This window comes from Garra rufa, chromosome 19 (genome assembly GCF_049309525.1).
Source record: "Garra rufa chromosome 19, GarRuf1.0, whole genome shotgun sequence".
Lineage (NCBI taxonomy): Eukaryota > Metazoa > Chordata > Actinopteri > Cypriniformes > Cyprinidae > Garra > Garra rufa.
The window spans coordinates 11,124,459-11,140,462 of record NC_133379.1 but is presented as its reverse complement, the minus strand read 5'-3'; the positions used below and the strand labels follow the sequence as shown (position 1 = coordinate 11,140,462).

Genomic DNA, 16,004 nt, shown 5'->3' with positions numbered 1-16,004 from the left:
TGTAATTAGTCTGTGTGTATATAAGGTGTGTGTTTTCCCCTGTCCTCTTGTCGGTCTTTGATGTTATCCCCTGATGTTACCACTCCGTGTTCCTGTGTCTGCCTGTTTCCCATTGGATTTATTAAATGTACGTCTTTTATTACGTCGTTGTTCGTGTGTTCCTGCCTGAGTTGTGACAGAAAGACCGACCGATACAGTTTTTTTTTGCGTGTTCACCTCCGTTTTGTTTTCCGTTCGTTTTCTCCAGTCTTTTGTTTCCGTAGTGTGTTTCCCCCATGGATCCCTTCCTCCGACCAGAATTCATCCTGCTACGGCTGAAGCAGGGGGAATTACCGCTCGAGGGCTACACAGTAATGTTCCAGCTAGTAGCTAATACCACCAGCTACCCGGACGACGCGCTCTGTGCGTTCTATGACGCCAGCCTCAATGCGTCTTGCAGAGCGCCGTCGTCCGAGGACGGCCCTCGAGCGAACTTTGCCTCGTTTGTGGAGTGGACACTGGCGAGAAACCGATCCTCGTTTCCCGCCTGTTCCACGGAGAATCTCGCCAGTGCCACTCCGGACCCAGAGCCCAGCCAGCCACCCAGACCCGCGGATTATGAGCCCGTCACAGACGGAAAGCCCGAGCCCGGAGCGACAACATTATGGAGTGCCGAAGAGGTCAAAACCGCTGATCAGGTGCGTGAGCCGACTATTACATCCGCGCCGGTGGAGTACTTCGAAGAGCAAGAAGGGGCGGTAGAGAGCCCCGCCCACTGCACTACCACTGAGGGTGAGCTGGAACAAGATTATGGGGACTTAATGGACTGTGTCATGGAAATACCTATCTGCCTGAATTTCCCACCCACCCTCCCTCTTCTGCCTAGTCCTGAATCTCCGCTGGTTCCGCCCAGCCTACCTGAATTCCCGTTGTCGACTGTCTGTCCCCTTGCTCACCCTCAGCCCACCATCTGTGCGGTGGGTTTGCCGCAGGTCTGCCAGTCTCCATCGGTGTCATGGCTGGAGGATCCCTCACCATCGCCTCCAGCCTCAGAGTCCTGGACTCCACCTCGGCCCTCCGACCCTGCGGCTCCACCCCGGCTCTCTGCTCCCTCGTCTCCGCCGTCGCCCGTCGATCCACCAGCTCCACCGGGCTCCATCGGCCCTCCGGCTCCGCCCTGGTCAGTCGTCGCCCCATCTTCGCCTCAGGACTATACTCCTCCGGCTGTGCCTCGTCGCTCCGTCCCACCGGCTCATTGGACCTCCTCCCTCCCGCGGGCACAGCCTCGGCCCTCTGTCGCTCCGGCTCCGCCGCGGATCTCCGGATCTCCATCTCCGCCTTGGTCGCCAGAGCCTTGGGTTCCGCCTTGGCCCTCCGGATCCGCGGCGTCACCCAAGATCTTCGGCTTTCCGTCTCCGCCTCGGGCTCCACCACCACCTGCTCCGCCTCCGTCGGTCGGATCCATGGAGTCGTCAGCCTCTCCTCCACCATGGCTCCTCCCTCCATCGGCTCCACCGTGGATTTACATCTTGGCTGCGGCCTGGGTCCCACCTGGCTCCTCCTGCTCCAGCCCCCTCCTGTCACCTCCTTGGCTCCTCCCTCCGTCATCTCCTCCATGGACTGTTCCATCACCTGTTTGGACTTCATCTCTTGCCCTCCTCCCGGGAGTCCGTCCTCCGCCGAAACCCCCTCCTAAGACTGTTTGTTGTTTCCTGTTTGTCGGCGTGAGGACACGCCTTTCCGGGAGGGGGAGGTAATGTCACACCCCTGGACTTTATGTTGGTTTCTCCCATTCTCCCCCGCAGTTCAGTGTGTTTTGGTTTCTCCCTCATCGTCTGCACCTGTGTTTGTAATTAGTCTGTGTGTATATAAGGTGTGTGTTTTCCCCTGTCCTCTTGTCGGTCTTTGATGTTATCCCCTGATGTTACCACTCCGTGTTCCTGTGTCTGCCTGTTTCCCATTGGATTTATTAAATGTACGTCTTTTATTACGTCGTTGTTCGTGTGTTCCTGCCTGAGTTGTGACACTCAGTACTTGAGCGAGCTCTTATCACATTATAGTCCCTCACGTCCACTGTGTTCTGCCAATTTAATAATACCTATAGAATATCAGAATAAACTGTGGGCGGCAGATCATTTTCTTATTTAGCGCCTAAACTCTGCAACAATCTACCTAACACTGTTTGGGAGGCAGACACACATTTCTATAATCCAAATCTGTTAAAGGATTGTTAGGCTGCATTAATTAGGTCAACTGGAACCAGGAACACTTCCATAACACCTGATGTACTCGTTGCATTGTAAGAAGAATGGCATCTGCACTAATATTAGTCTGTTTTGTTCTTATTCCGAGGTCACTGTAGCCGCCAGATCCAGTCTGTATCCAGAGTACAGAATACTGAAAAGCTCTGGCTGTATGAAACAACAAAATTATGTAATGCCAGAACAGTTACTGTAACAACTTTTTGGGAAATGCTCTGTGGGATATAGAGATACTGTACAACGGGGGTAATGGCATACGAAATTAACATAAATCAACGTTTGATGCAAAAATATAAAAAAAACTAACCACACGCCCACAGGTCTACAGCTTTTCCATAGGGGTCCTTCCTTAGGACTTCAGGGGACAGGTACCCAGGAGTGCCAGCAAACCCTGATGTGAAGAAGAAGAAAAAAAAAAAAAACATTCATAACCTTTATTTTAGCCTGTTATTTCAGAAATTGAAAATGCGCTACATAGAAAAAGAAAATGTGAAATGCATTTTTGATTGGTTTATCATTGCAGATGTCACACTTTCAGTAAAAAGTTAATTACTTTACTTTAACTATAATTTAATAATTATATGTCCGAGTTGACAAGGAATGTAAATAGCAAGCATTGTGAGACCGCCTAACCCGAGCTAAACCAGAATATATTTGTTTGGTTTTGTCAACACTAAACATACTCAGACACATTAAGGAACATGCACTGTTGAATTAACCAGGGAATTGTATAATTAAGAGTCAGGATTCTTAAAAAATCATCTAAAAATCTTCACAAAATAACTCTAAAATAAAATACTGAGCATTGCAGCATAACACTAGCTACATATAATACATACACTGAAATTCACGGTAAAAAAAAACGCAAAACGCCAAAATTCTACCGTAAAAATACAGTAGCAGCGTTTTAGGTTTTACGGTTTTAGCTTAAATTTACATTGAACTACCATAATTTCATTAACTCATATTGTGTTAATATACCAACCTATAGAAGTACTGAAATCTGTTTTGTACCTTTGTAATACACTGGTAATCACCAAAAGCAGGTGATGATGAGAAAGTCACATAATGAACCAAAGCCCATCACAAACAGCTTTTAAAAACTAACTTACATTGAATGTGCACAGTGTCATTTATAAATAATGCAGTAAACATTTATTTAACAACATTAGATGTAACATTCAACCCTAATGTACACAACTAAGTAGAAACATAGTTATTGCAACAACAAAAAATATCAAATTTGATATGTAATGTAGGGAATTCTGAGAATGTCAATTTATGGTTATTCACTGTAAATTTTACTTTTTTTTTTCCACCTCCAAAAACGTTATACTACTATAAAATTACATGCAATCTCCAATACAGCCTTTTACTGTATATAGTAAGGGAACTTACTGTTCACTTCACATTCAAAATTAGATTGTTAAACAGTGTGAAGTTTTTAAATTGTTATATTAGACAAGGCAACATCGTGAGTATCTTATACACTCACTTGGCACTTTAGGGACATCTGTTCAACTGCTTGTTAACTCAAATGTTTGATTAGCCAATCACATGGCAGAAACTCATGGTCAAAGATGATTTAAATGACTGAACGTGGCATGGTCGTTGCTGCCAGACCGGCTAGTCTGAGCATGTCAGAAACTGCTGATCTACTGAGATTTTGATGCATAAACCATCTCTAGGGTTTACAGAGAATGGTCTGAAAAAGAAAAGATATCCATTGAGCGGCAGTTCTGTGGGCGAAAATGCCTTTGTTATGCCAGAGGTCAGAGGAGAATGGCCAGACCAGTTTGAGCTGATAGAAAGGCAACAGCAATTCAAATAAGCACTCGCTACAACGGAGGTTTGCAGAACAGAACGTGGTTGCGTGGTCCGATGCGTCTCGAATTCTGATGCAACATTCAGAAGGTAGAGTCTGAATGTGTTATAAACGGGTGTAATGGTGTGAGGGATATATTCTTCGTATACTTTGGGCCCATTAGTACCAAATAAGCATCATTCAAACGCTATGCCAGCAAGACCATGTCCCTTCCAGCGTTCCCATCTTTTGGTGGCTACTCAAATAATCTCAAACTGGTTTCTTAAACATGATAATGAGGTCACTTTACTCCAATGGCCTCCACAATCAGTAGATCTCAATTAAGCAAAGCACTTTTGAGATCTGGTGGAACAGACGTTTCACATTATGGATATGCAACTGACAAATTTGTAGGAACTGTGTGATCCTATCATGTCAATATTGACCAAAATCTCAAAGGAATGTTTCGAACACCTAACAATGACAAGAAACTGAGAATGACCTGATTTTAAAAAGGGTATATTACTTTTAAAGATAAAAAAATACCACTGGGTGGATTTTTATCATTGTAGGGTTGCCAACACACATTAATGTTCAAACAACATGTAAAAGTAAGTTTTGCACCCCTTTAAACAATTGAAATAGAAATAGAATAGAGAGTGCTAGAGTTAGAGGGTCAAATAAAGAAAGAAGAGATGTTTTTTAGCCGATTCTTGGAGATGGCCAAGGACTCAGCTGCTCGGATTGAATTGGGCAGGTCATTCCACCAAGAGGGAACATTTAAGGTAAAAGTCTGTGAAAGTGATTTTGTGCCTCTTTGGGATGGCATAATAATGCGCCGTTGACTTGCAGAACGTAAGCTTCTAGAGACAGATACGTCTGAAGTAATGAATTTAGGTAAAGGGGTGCAGAGCCAGTGGTGGTTAGGCAAACATTAACGCCTTTAATTTAATGCAAGGAGCTATTAGTAGCCAGTGTAAATTGATGAAGAGAGGTGTGAAATGCATTCTTTTTGGCTCTTTGAAAATGAATCTTGCAGCTCCATTCTAGATCAATTGTAAAGGATTGCTAGAACTGTCTGGAAGACCTGCCAAGGGAGCACTGCAGTAGTCCAGCCTGGACAGAACAAGAGATTGAACAAGGAGTTGTGAAGCATGTTCCAAAAGAAAGGGACTAATTTTTCTGATGTTAAATAAAGCAAATCTGCAGGACTGGGCAGTTTTACCAATGTGGTCTGAGAAAGTCAGCTGATCCAAGTTTTCTGGCTGTTTTTGAAGAAGTTATGGTTGATGTGCCTAACTGGATAGTGAATCTGTGATGAAACGATGGGTTTGGAAACACAAGCAGTTCTGTCTTGGCAAGGTTTAGTTGAAGATGATGTGCCTTCATCCAGCAAGAAATGTCTATTAGACAAGCTGAGATGCAAGCAGCTATCGTCGGATCATCAGGATGGAATGAGAAGTAGTGTCGAGTGTCATCAACATAGCAGCATGCATATATATGCAGCCTTCAACAAGAAAACCTCCACTTGATAAAATTCATCCTAGACCTGAATTATGTAACGTAATGCCTTACTTTCATGCAAATGTTTCTGAACCACATAAAATTAGGGGTCTTATGTTCAAAGTGTGGGTAGAGTAACCAAATACTGGACTCAAATACAACTACAAGTGCTTATTAGAAATAATTACTCAAGTAGAAGAAAAAGTAATGATGATAGTAATTACTCGAGTAACAGTAAAAAAGTATCAGATGAAGACTACTTAGGTAGTTCTTTAGATATGATTCAAAACAGCCCAGGCAATGAGGGTGAAGTCAATTAATCATATATTACATAAGGGATGTTTTGTTCCCTATTATGTGTGAAAGAGTGTGAGGCGTGTTAAAACCCACTGGAATCTGAACAAGATGGCGCTTAAGTCCAATGATTTGCACATTAAAATATACATCCAGAGAGGCAGAACTTAAGTTCACATACCGCCAGCTAATGACGCAGCATTAAAGTGACTGACTCATTTGAAAGAGAACATAAATTCATGTGGTTTTGTGTGTGTGTGTGTGTGTGTGTGTACCTGGTATTCATCACGTTGTGGGGACCAAATGTCCCCACAAGGATAGGAATACCAGTAGATTTTGACCTTGTGGGGACATTTCTCAGGTCCCCATGAGGAAACAGGTTTATAAATCATGCACAATGAGTTTTTTTGATGAAGTAAAAGTGTGCACAATCTCCTGTGAGGGCTAGGTTTAGGTGTAGGGTAGGTATAGGGCGATAGAAAGTACGGTTTGTACAGTATAAAAACCATTACGCCTATGGAATGTCCCCATAAAACATGTAAACCCAACATGTGTGTGTGTGTGTGTGTGTGTGTGTGTGTGTGTGTGTGTGTGTGTGTGTGTGTGTGTGTGTGTGTGACAAATGCATAAAGATTAAAATCAAACCAAAACAGCTGCAAATAAATCAAGGGCACTGCATTTCGGTAACACTTTAGTTTAGGAACCAATTCTCACTATTAACTAGATGCTTATTAGTATGCATATTACTAGCATATAGCATGTTTATTAGTACTTATAAAGCACATATTAATGCATTACTTCTGCATGACCATATTTTAGATAGCTTAATTCTACCTTATACCAAAACTATTAATAAGCAGCAAATTAGAAGTTTATTGAGGCAAAAGTTAATAAGTGATGTTTTGTCCAATTCTATATTCATGCTGTTTGGTGGTATAAAAATGGGCCATTACCAAACCAAGCCTGTTGGTCCCCTTCAACCTCAATGGCAAGGCCAAAGTCTGCTAACTTCACAGCTGCACCTTTGGATTTGGAAGCCAGAAGCAGGTTCTCTGGCTAAAAAACATAGAAAAAATGAGACAAAATGGGAAAAAGAATGACAGATAAACAGCTAATGGACATTTAGTTGTTTTTTCCTCCAACACATTAGAATATACAAATACTGAAAAAAAATTGAAATGTACATTTTGAAATTACTTCTACACCCCACATTAACAGAAACACCCTTTACTTGTATGGCAAATGTTAGCACTTTCACATTAAATGTACCATATTAGAACCAGTGCACAAGTTTTTATAATCAAGTGCAAACTAGTAGATTATCTTTAATACTTACAAACGCCCTAGAAAAGTGACATGTATATATTGCCATTATTATGTAATCAAAATGAAAATTATTGCTGGTCGTCAATGATAATGTCAAGTTATTTTAATGTATTTGTACTAAGAAATGATGCTGATATTGTCTAAAACCACACTTTGCCAGAGGGGGGGGGGGGGGGTCCAAACTTTTGGAGGGCAGTGTACATCAATGGAAAGCTTATTTATTCAGCTTTCAGATTTTGTATAAATCTCAGTTTCAAAAAAATTGACCCATATGACTTGGTTTTTATGACCCCCCCCCCCCCCCATCTGGCAAAGTGGTTTTGGACGATATTAGCATACATTCTTATCATTTCTTAGTGCAAATACATTTAAGTAACTTGAAATTATCATTGAAGACCAGCAATAATAATATTCATTTTGATTACATAATAATGGCAATATATACATGTCACTTTTCTAGGGCGTTTCCAAACTTTTGAAAGGCAGTGTAGATATAAAACAAACCAGATACAAACTTATATAAATTGGACTGGTCCAGTTATAAGTATGATGGTACCATGTTCTCTTGGGGTTTATTCTGTAAATGGTGTTGCCTCGATGTTTTAGGCATTATTAGATGCAGATTTTATATGTGGGGTGCCCCAAGGCTCGGTTTTAGGACCTATTGCATTATTTTTATATATGCTCTCATTTGAGATAATTAAAAAAAATTGAAGCATGGCAATCATTTTTGATGAAAGATCTCATGACCATTTGGTTGATGTTGGTTAGCTAATTTCTCCAGCTAAATGAGGACAAGATAGAGCTAATTCTTTTTGGTCGAAATGGATGACAGTTTTGGGTCTCTACAGTGTTAATAAGCACTCAAGTGTTAGAATTATGGGTGTCATTTTTGATTTGGTGCTGTATAATTTTTCAAAATCTCAAAACTGAAATCTGACCTCCCTTTTAATGATTTGGAAAAAAATATATGTGTTTTCATTTTATCCTAAGTGAAGTACGGAAATTCAATGTACTTGAGCAGATTGGGCAAAATCCTTCTGTTGAGGCTTTTAATAAATACTTGATGCCCTTTTTTTGCACTAACTATGACCTCTTGTGGTTTTGAAAGAACACACAGAAGATGTTTCATCACTATATATAAAACCCAGAATCCATTTTTGCAAGAATTCAAAAATTCAAACAAAAAAGTAACTGTATTAATTTTACAATTGTATAGCATTGCATTGCATTACATAAGCAATTGTTTTTTAACCACTTTTTATAAAAATAATCCTTGTGCATGCTAATAGAGACCCCAATCTGCCATACTGGTTGCTTCATTCTACATTCAGAGTCAACTACAGTCAAAGTTCAAAGGTTTTGAATTAATTATTATTTGTTTTTCTAATTTAATGGAGTCCTTTCTACAGTGTTTAGAGCCTGAATATAATAGGAGTCGTATATTTAACTATATATATATGGTCTACAGCAATGCTCTGCCACTTGTGTGCTTTCATCGTGTGGCTCTCACTCCCGGTGTGAATGTGGTAAGCTGTTAATAAGGACGCCGAAAGGAAAATCTGCTGCTCACACAGTATATGTGAAATAGGCTAAAGCATTTTTGACAGAGAAGGTTTTAAATGGAAGAAGTAATCCATTAGCTAAAAAGATAATAACCTAGACCCTATAGTGCAATTCTCACTGGGGCAAGCTGTGTGCATTTGAAATATTGGATGTTCAAGGCTTGCATTTTTTTTAATCATAAGTTTGTGGTGTAATTATAACTGAAAGTTTGAGATTGTTTTGAAGCAAATGTTTTGTCTGGGAGCCACAAAGAGATGAGAACAGTGATGACAGAGGTTTAACATGAATTATAATAAAATACCTTTAAGTCTCTGTGCACGACGCCCATCTGATGGCAATGAAGTACTGCCTCCAAAATCTGCTGGATGCAATGGCTTCAGAGAGAAAAAAATGGAATACATTGAAATACATTGAAATTTTCCATCCACATTTAGTTTTTTTTTTTTTTTTTTTTTTTAGGTTTTCATTCAGCTTGCTGTAGAATATTAAAAAAGCTATTTAATGCATCATTAAAGTGAACGTTGTGCACTCTTTTTAAAATGAAAATGACAGTTTTGGCCAAATTCTTGAGTTATCTGGCTCTTGTCAAGCCAAGGAGACTTAACTTTGGATGATTTAGGTTCGTGTGGTTTTATGTACAGTATATTGTCCATTAACTGTGTGATGCTTTTATACATACAGTCCATTTGTGTTGTGCTGATAGCCCACCCACCTGGCATCTGCTTCACTGTAATATTCCCTGGCAACAATGTCTTCAAACAGCTCACCACCCGTTACTCTGAACAAGAATGAGCAAGTAATGGCACTAGTTATAGTCTTAATTGACTTGAGACAGCAGATGATTTATGAGTGTTTCTTCAACTGTAGGCATTTCTGGCTCTGTCAAATTTTTACTTTTTTTCTTTCTCACTAGTTAGTTTAATTTATCTCCTAACAATTTTCAAAAGTGTATAGTGTTATATAAACTTCGAAAAACAAGCAACTGACAGTACAGAAATAAATAATTATAATGCTGCAAACAGAAGATTATAAGAGGTAAGAAAAATAATTGGTAGGATTTGTTAAAAGTCTTATAAAGGCTGAATTTATATTATTAAAATACAGAAAAAAATGTAATATTGTGAAATATTATTACAATTTAAAATAATGGGTTTCTATTTTAATATACTTTAAAATATAATTTACTCCTGTGATGCAAAGCTGAATTTTCAGCATCATTACTGCAGTCTTCAGTGTCAGTCAACAATTAATATTACTCAGTACTGTGTAATTAAACCATAACAAGGATGGATTAAAATAAAGTGTGGCCAAAATATAAAATCTGTTAGTTCTAATACAAATCCCTGGACTAAAATGCATCAAGTTGAAAAAACACCCTCATACCTCATACAACATCTAGCAATTTTAAGAAGACAATGGTTTTATGAAGGTGTCATACAGTAGGTACTGTAATTATTTCAATATGAAGAAAGATATCTATTGTATCCACCCTACGCTATAGCAAAAGATTACCCTTTATTACCCTTTCCCACACAAAAGCTGACATTAGCAGAGGAAAGCACAAGTATTTATCCAGATCTGAAAACAAATCATCCTTTTCAGTCTCTTGGGCTTTTGTTAAATTCAACAGTATTTCAGTTCATGCTTTGTAAAAATATTATAGTATATAGTCTAAGTTTTTTTTTTTTTTTCTGGTATGGATGGTTAGAGAAACTTACAAGTCAAAGATGAGGTAATGGTGACCTTCCTCTGAGATGCTGTCATGCAGCCGCACTGGTGAAGGATTGCCGATTGTGATTTGGATGGAGAAGAAAAAAGAGAGATAACATGATCAAGAAGTCATTTTTGTTTCATTAATGTTTTCTTACGTTTACAGTGCACTTGCAAGTACTCAGAATTCAGCTGTTTCTGGGATTGTTCTTTCCACTCTATAACTTTAATGCAATTCTGACTTGGAATTGTGAGTTTTTATCTTGCAGTTCACAAGTCTGACTTTCTATCTCACAATTCTGACTTATTTCCTCACAATTCTAAATTTATATCATGCAGTTCTGATAAAAAAAAGCCAGAGTTGTGAGATGTAAATTTGATAATGCAAGAAAAGAAGCCTGAACTGTAAGATGTAAACTCAGAATTCTGAGCAAAAGTAAAAAAAACATGGACGAAATAACGGGATCCAGTCATAAAAACGAATTTACTGTATAACGCATATGAATCCTGCATGTACTTTACACATACTGAAGCGTGCGTTATGCTCACAGTGTTTTCAGCCTCTGCCGCCTCAATATATGAGTACATGAACACATAAACAATCTGTAGAACTGCTAGAGATTCACTTCATCAGCATTACTCAGGGTTGCCAGGTTTTCACAAAAAAAAAAAACCCCACCCAGTTGCTACTCAAAACTGGCCCCAAAAGTAGCCCAACTGCTTTTCGAGGGGGGCCCCCAGTGATAATCACGTTCTGGGTGGTAAAATACTCATTTTTTGATTAAGTTTTCCCTGGTAAAATTAGCATTCCAGGGGCTAAATATTACGTTATTGGGGTCACTTCAATCCCATGGCAATAACGTTAAAGTAGACACAACACAGTATTCCTGACATTTAAAAATAAAAATAAAAAATTCTTTATAAAATCTAATTAATCTTTATAAATCAAGTAGTTATGCTTTTGTTTATTAAAATGCAATGAAACTGTTAAAATGGAATCCAGACAATTTTGTTAAACTTTTAATAAAGCACTGTTTTTAATTAATTAGACATGCTTTTTGATTAATATTTTTATGTAACCATTAAAATAGAGTCTAGAAAAATTAAAACTGGAAAAAAAAAAAAATTTATACGGCCCTATTATTTTCATTTGCGTCTTTGTTTTATTGTATTTGTCCTTTAGTTTGCTACTTGCATCTATGTTCTTATTTTTATAAACAAGATAAAATAACAAAAATGACTATATCATATAAATTGTTATTGTGAAATAAAATGACTATATCATGAAATAAGATTTGGCTTTATCCTTTTAGCTAACTTACCAATGTTGTGAAGATCTCTACATACCTGTAGGCTTCTAGTTTGACCAGCTAAAACCAGCCAACCAGTCTAGGCTGGTTTTAGCTGTTTTTTTTCACCAGGGATCGATATATTTTAGTCAGGTATTATATCAACGCCAAAATTTTACTACACTGCTGAAAAAAAAAACTGCTCAAACCAGCCTAGGCTGGTTGGCTGGTCTTAGCTGGTTTAAGCTGGAAGTAACTGGTTTTAGCTGGTCTCCCAGCCTGACCAGCTAAGATCAGCCTGACCAGCCTGGCCAGGCTGGGAAAATGGCCAAAACCCCTCACATAACTGGAAACACTTCAGGAATGTCGAAGTCGTGATCTGATTAGTTGAATTTGACCGGATTTCCGGAACACGCGAGTGTCGCGTTTATTTTCGGTCCGCCGGGAAACAGAGCGCAGACTGGTTTACTCGGCATTTTGCTAAAAGGTGCTTATGCAGACGCCGTTGTTGTTAAACACATTTGCGACGTTCGCGAACAAATTACTGACTTATTGCTTGTTCTCCCCCTTCTTCGTTAACTTTCAATGCTGGTTATTTCAATGACTGACTTGTTGCATGCCAGTCTGTTGTTGTGGGGGCATTTCTACGCCCCGAAACGTGATGCTGAACGAAACGAACTGTGATTGGTTGTTTGACATGTCGGTCAAACGGCCTTATAGGCGGGCCTTGGCCAATTAAAGCTGCAATGAATTCCAGACCTTCAGCCGTCAGTCTGAAGGTCTGGCTATGCGAGACTAATGACCAGCTAAAACCAGCCTGGTTGACCAGCTAAAACCAGCTAACCAGTCTAGGCTGGTTTTAGCTGTTTTTTTTTCACCAGGGATCGATATATTTTAGTCAGGTATTGTATCAGAGTCAAAATTTTACTACACTGCTGAAAAAAACAGCTAAAACCAGCCTAGGCTGGTTGGCTGGTTTAAGCTGGAAGTAGCTGGTTTTAGCTGGTCTCCCAGCCTGACCAGCTAAGATCAGTCTGACCAGCCTGGGAAAATGGCCAAAACCCAGCTAAAACCAGCCTGTTGACTAGATAAAACCAGCCAACCAGTCTAAGCTGGTTTTAGCTGTGTTTTTTTTTCACCAGGGATCAATATATTTTAGTCAGGTATTGTATCAAAGTCAAAATTTTACTACCCTGCTGAAAAAAAAAAACAGCTAAAACCAGCCTAGGCTGGTTGGCTGGTCTTAGCTGGTTTAACCTGGAAGTAGCTGGTTTCAGCTGGTCTCCCAGCCTGACCAGCTAAGATCAGCCTGACTGAGGCTGAGAAAATGGCCAAAACCAAGCTAAAACCAGCCTGCTGACCAGCTATGACCAGCTAAAACCAGCTAACCAGCCTAGGCTGGTTTTAGCTAGATTTTTTTTCAGCAGGGTAAAAAGGTTTCAATAGATATGGGCCAAAAAAGAGTGTATTTTTTAAGATTTGGAGGAACATGATATTCCCCACATCCACCTTGGCAGCCAAAACCATTGCAACTGATTTTCTATATAGAATATAGAAATACACTGTGAAGATATTCCTCTGATGCATTTTCAGTGTCATGCAGACTAGATTTCACTCTGTTCAGCAGGTACCCAGTATTACCATGGCAACTACATAGCTACACTCTAGCAACCATTCAGAGCACCCTAGCAACCGCATAACAACATGACCCAGCCATATCTCAGCAACAGGAGAACATCATAGAGACATGGTCTTGCTTAATGTAAAGCAAGTTTACTGAGACCATACACAGTTATTACATACACAATAAAAGGGAAGAATATGAGTATGGGACATTGTGGAAGCAAAATCTGTCACAGCAAGCACTACCCACAATTTATCTAATCTAGTTGCTATTAGTCTCTCACTATCTCTGCATTACAATACATGGTAGTGCATTGAACCATATGGTAAATAGTTTGCACACTGATTAAGGAGGGTTTGAATATCAACTTGAGCCATTTTAAGGCTAAGGCTAAGGCTAATCAGCAGATTGCTTAGCTCTCTAATTGCAGCTATATTTAAAATTAGCTTAATATAAACATAAGTGTACCTCATTTAGATAGCTAAGTAAACGTGTGTGTGTGTGTGTGTGTGTGTGTGTGTGTGTGTGTGTGTGTGTGTGTGTGTGTGTGTGTGTGTATGTGTGTGTGTGTGTGTGTGTGTGTGTGTGTGTGTGTGTGTGTGTGTGTGTGTGTGTGTGTGTGTGTGTGTGTGTGTGTGTGTGTGTGTGTGTGTGTTTGGGGTGAACTTACCAATATTGGGGTGCTTCAGCAGTCTGCAGATCCTAGCCTCCCTGTCCAGCTTCTGGTGATCTAGAATATATGCAAAGAGATTTTTCACTTATATTGTTGAATGTTTTCAACATTCAAGAGCAAATAGCTATTTTTACTGTGCTGTGAAAAAGTGCATCTCTGAAAATGCTTCTTAATTTTAAAAGTTACATTTTTGGAGCATGGACCCCTTAAATTACTAATGTGAATAGATAAAAGGCAAAATGATTTAACAAATGCCTGTTGAAATGTCTATTTTGTAATGATCTCAGCTTAAGAGCTTAAGGAGTGATAATGACAATTCATAGCAACAGAGCTCTGGCACCAGGGCTGCTGTGGAGCCACTGACCTAATTTGCATACAGTTACATATATATTTTCAACATTTTATTATGTAAGCTCTATGTAACACCTCAAATGACAAGGGAAATTATAGTAATGTTAATAATAATTAGCCAGTCCGCAAACTCATTCTCTCAAATGGCTTGGGTATTGCGCATTCGCAGCTTGTATGGACTGAACACCCCTGGTACATAATTAGCAGTCTCATGTACAGTTGAGGTCAAAAGTTTACATCCCCCTTTCAGACTCTGCGAAATGTTCATTATTTTAGCAAAATAAGAGGGATCAAACAAAATGCATGTTATTTTTTACTTAGTACTGACCTGAATACGATATTTCACATAAAAGTCGTTTACATATAGTCCACAAGAGAAAATAATAGTTGAATTTATAAAAAATGACCCTGTTCAAAAGTTTACATACGCTTGATTCTTAATACTGTGTTGTTACATGAATGACCCACAGCTGTGTTTTTTTGTTTAGTGATAGTTATTCATGAGTCTCTTGTTTGTCCTGAACAGTTAAACTGCCTGCTTTTCTTCAAAAAAATCCTTCAGGTCCCACAGATTCTTTGGTTTTCCAGCATTTTTCTGTATTTGAACCATTTCCAACAATGATGGAATGATTTTGAGGTCCATCTTTTGACACCGAGGACAACTGAGGGACTCATATGCAACTATTACAGAAGGTTCAAACACTCACTGATGCTCCAGAAGGAATCACCATGCATTAACAGCCGAGGGGTGAAAACTTTTGAACAGAATAAAGATGTGTACATTTTTCTTATTTTGCCTAAATATCATATTTTTTTTTCATTTAGTACTGTCCTTCAGAAGCCACAGAAAATACTTACATGAAGACAAAATAACTTTCCCAGAAGACAAAATAACTTTAATTTACCCTGATCTTCAAATTCCAAAAGTTTTCACCCCCTGCTCTTAATGCTCTTTTATGTGAAATATCTTATTCAGGTCAGTACTAAATAAGCAATAACAGCATTTTTCATCATGCCCTCTTATTTTGGTAAAATAATTAACATTTTTCAGATACTAAAAGGGAGATTATTATTATTATTGTTATTATTAACAATAAAAAGCAAGTCCAGCTCAGGTGGCAAAAAGTAACTCAAAAGTAACTATTACTTTCCATAAAAAGTAACTACTGTAAGTAACACAATTGGTTACTTTTTATGCAGCAACGCAATATTTCAATGCATTACTTTTAAAAGTAACTTTCCACAACACCGATTTTAAATATTTGTAACATAAGCCAACAGTTTCTCAGCATATATCCAATGTTTGGAAAACACCAAAGAGATAACAGTGGATTCCCATGAAATTAACTGCTTTTCAAAAATACTGCTTAGATTTATACACATTATAATTCCCTCAAGATAATTTACCCATACTGGAATTTTTGTAAATATACAAAGGAAAATATGTAAAAAGGTAAATATGCTCACAATAAAGCAAGACAAAATGAGGAACCTAAAAAAAAATCTCCACAATCTCAAGAAATGAAGGAATCAATTAAAGCTCTATGCAGAACAATAAGGCCCCAGGGTCAGATGGTTTCTGTGTCGAGTTCTACAAAATGTTCTCCTCACAACTGACCTCACT

At 38.9% G+C, this 16,004-nt stretch overlaps 1 protein-coding gene across 2 annotated transcripts in view; it reads right to left on the bottom strand.

Moving 5' to 3' along the window:
* camk2a (calcium/calmodulin-dependent protein kinase II alpha) overlaps nucleotides 1-16,004 on the bottom strand; it is a 66,579-nt gene that overhangs the window by 31,317 nt on the left and 19,258 nt on the right. For both annotated transcript variants that reach the window (XM_073824582.1, XM_073824583.1), the window contains exons 3-8: nucleotides 14,027-14,086; nucleotides 10,452-10,506; nucleotides 9,446-9,511; nucleotides 9,035-9,107; nucleotides 6,795-6,897; nucleotides 2,548-2,631 (exon numbers count right to left, since the gene is read on the bottom strand). In XM_073824582.1, the coding sequence (XP_073680683.1) occupies nucleotides 2,548-2,631; nucleotides 6,795-6,897; nucleotides 9,035-9,107; nucleotides 9,446-9,511; nucleotides 10,452-10,506; nucleotides 14,027-14,086 (441 nt within the window). The remainder of the gene's footprint in view (nucleotides 1-2,547; nucleotides 2,632-6,794; nucleotides 6,898-9,034; nucleotides 9,108-9,445; nucleotides 9,512-10,451; nucleotides 10,507-14,026; nucleotides 14,087-16,004) is intronic.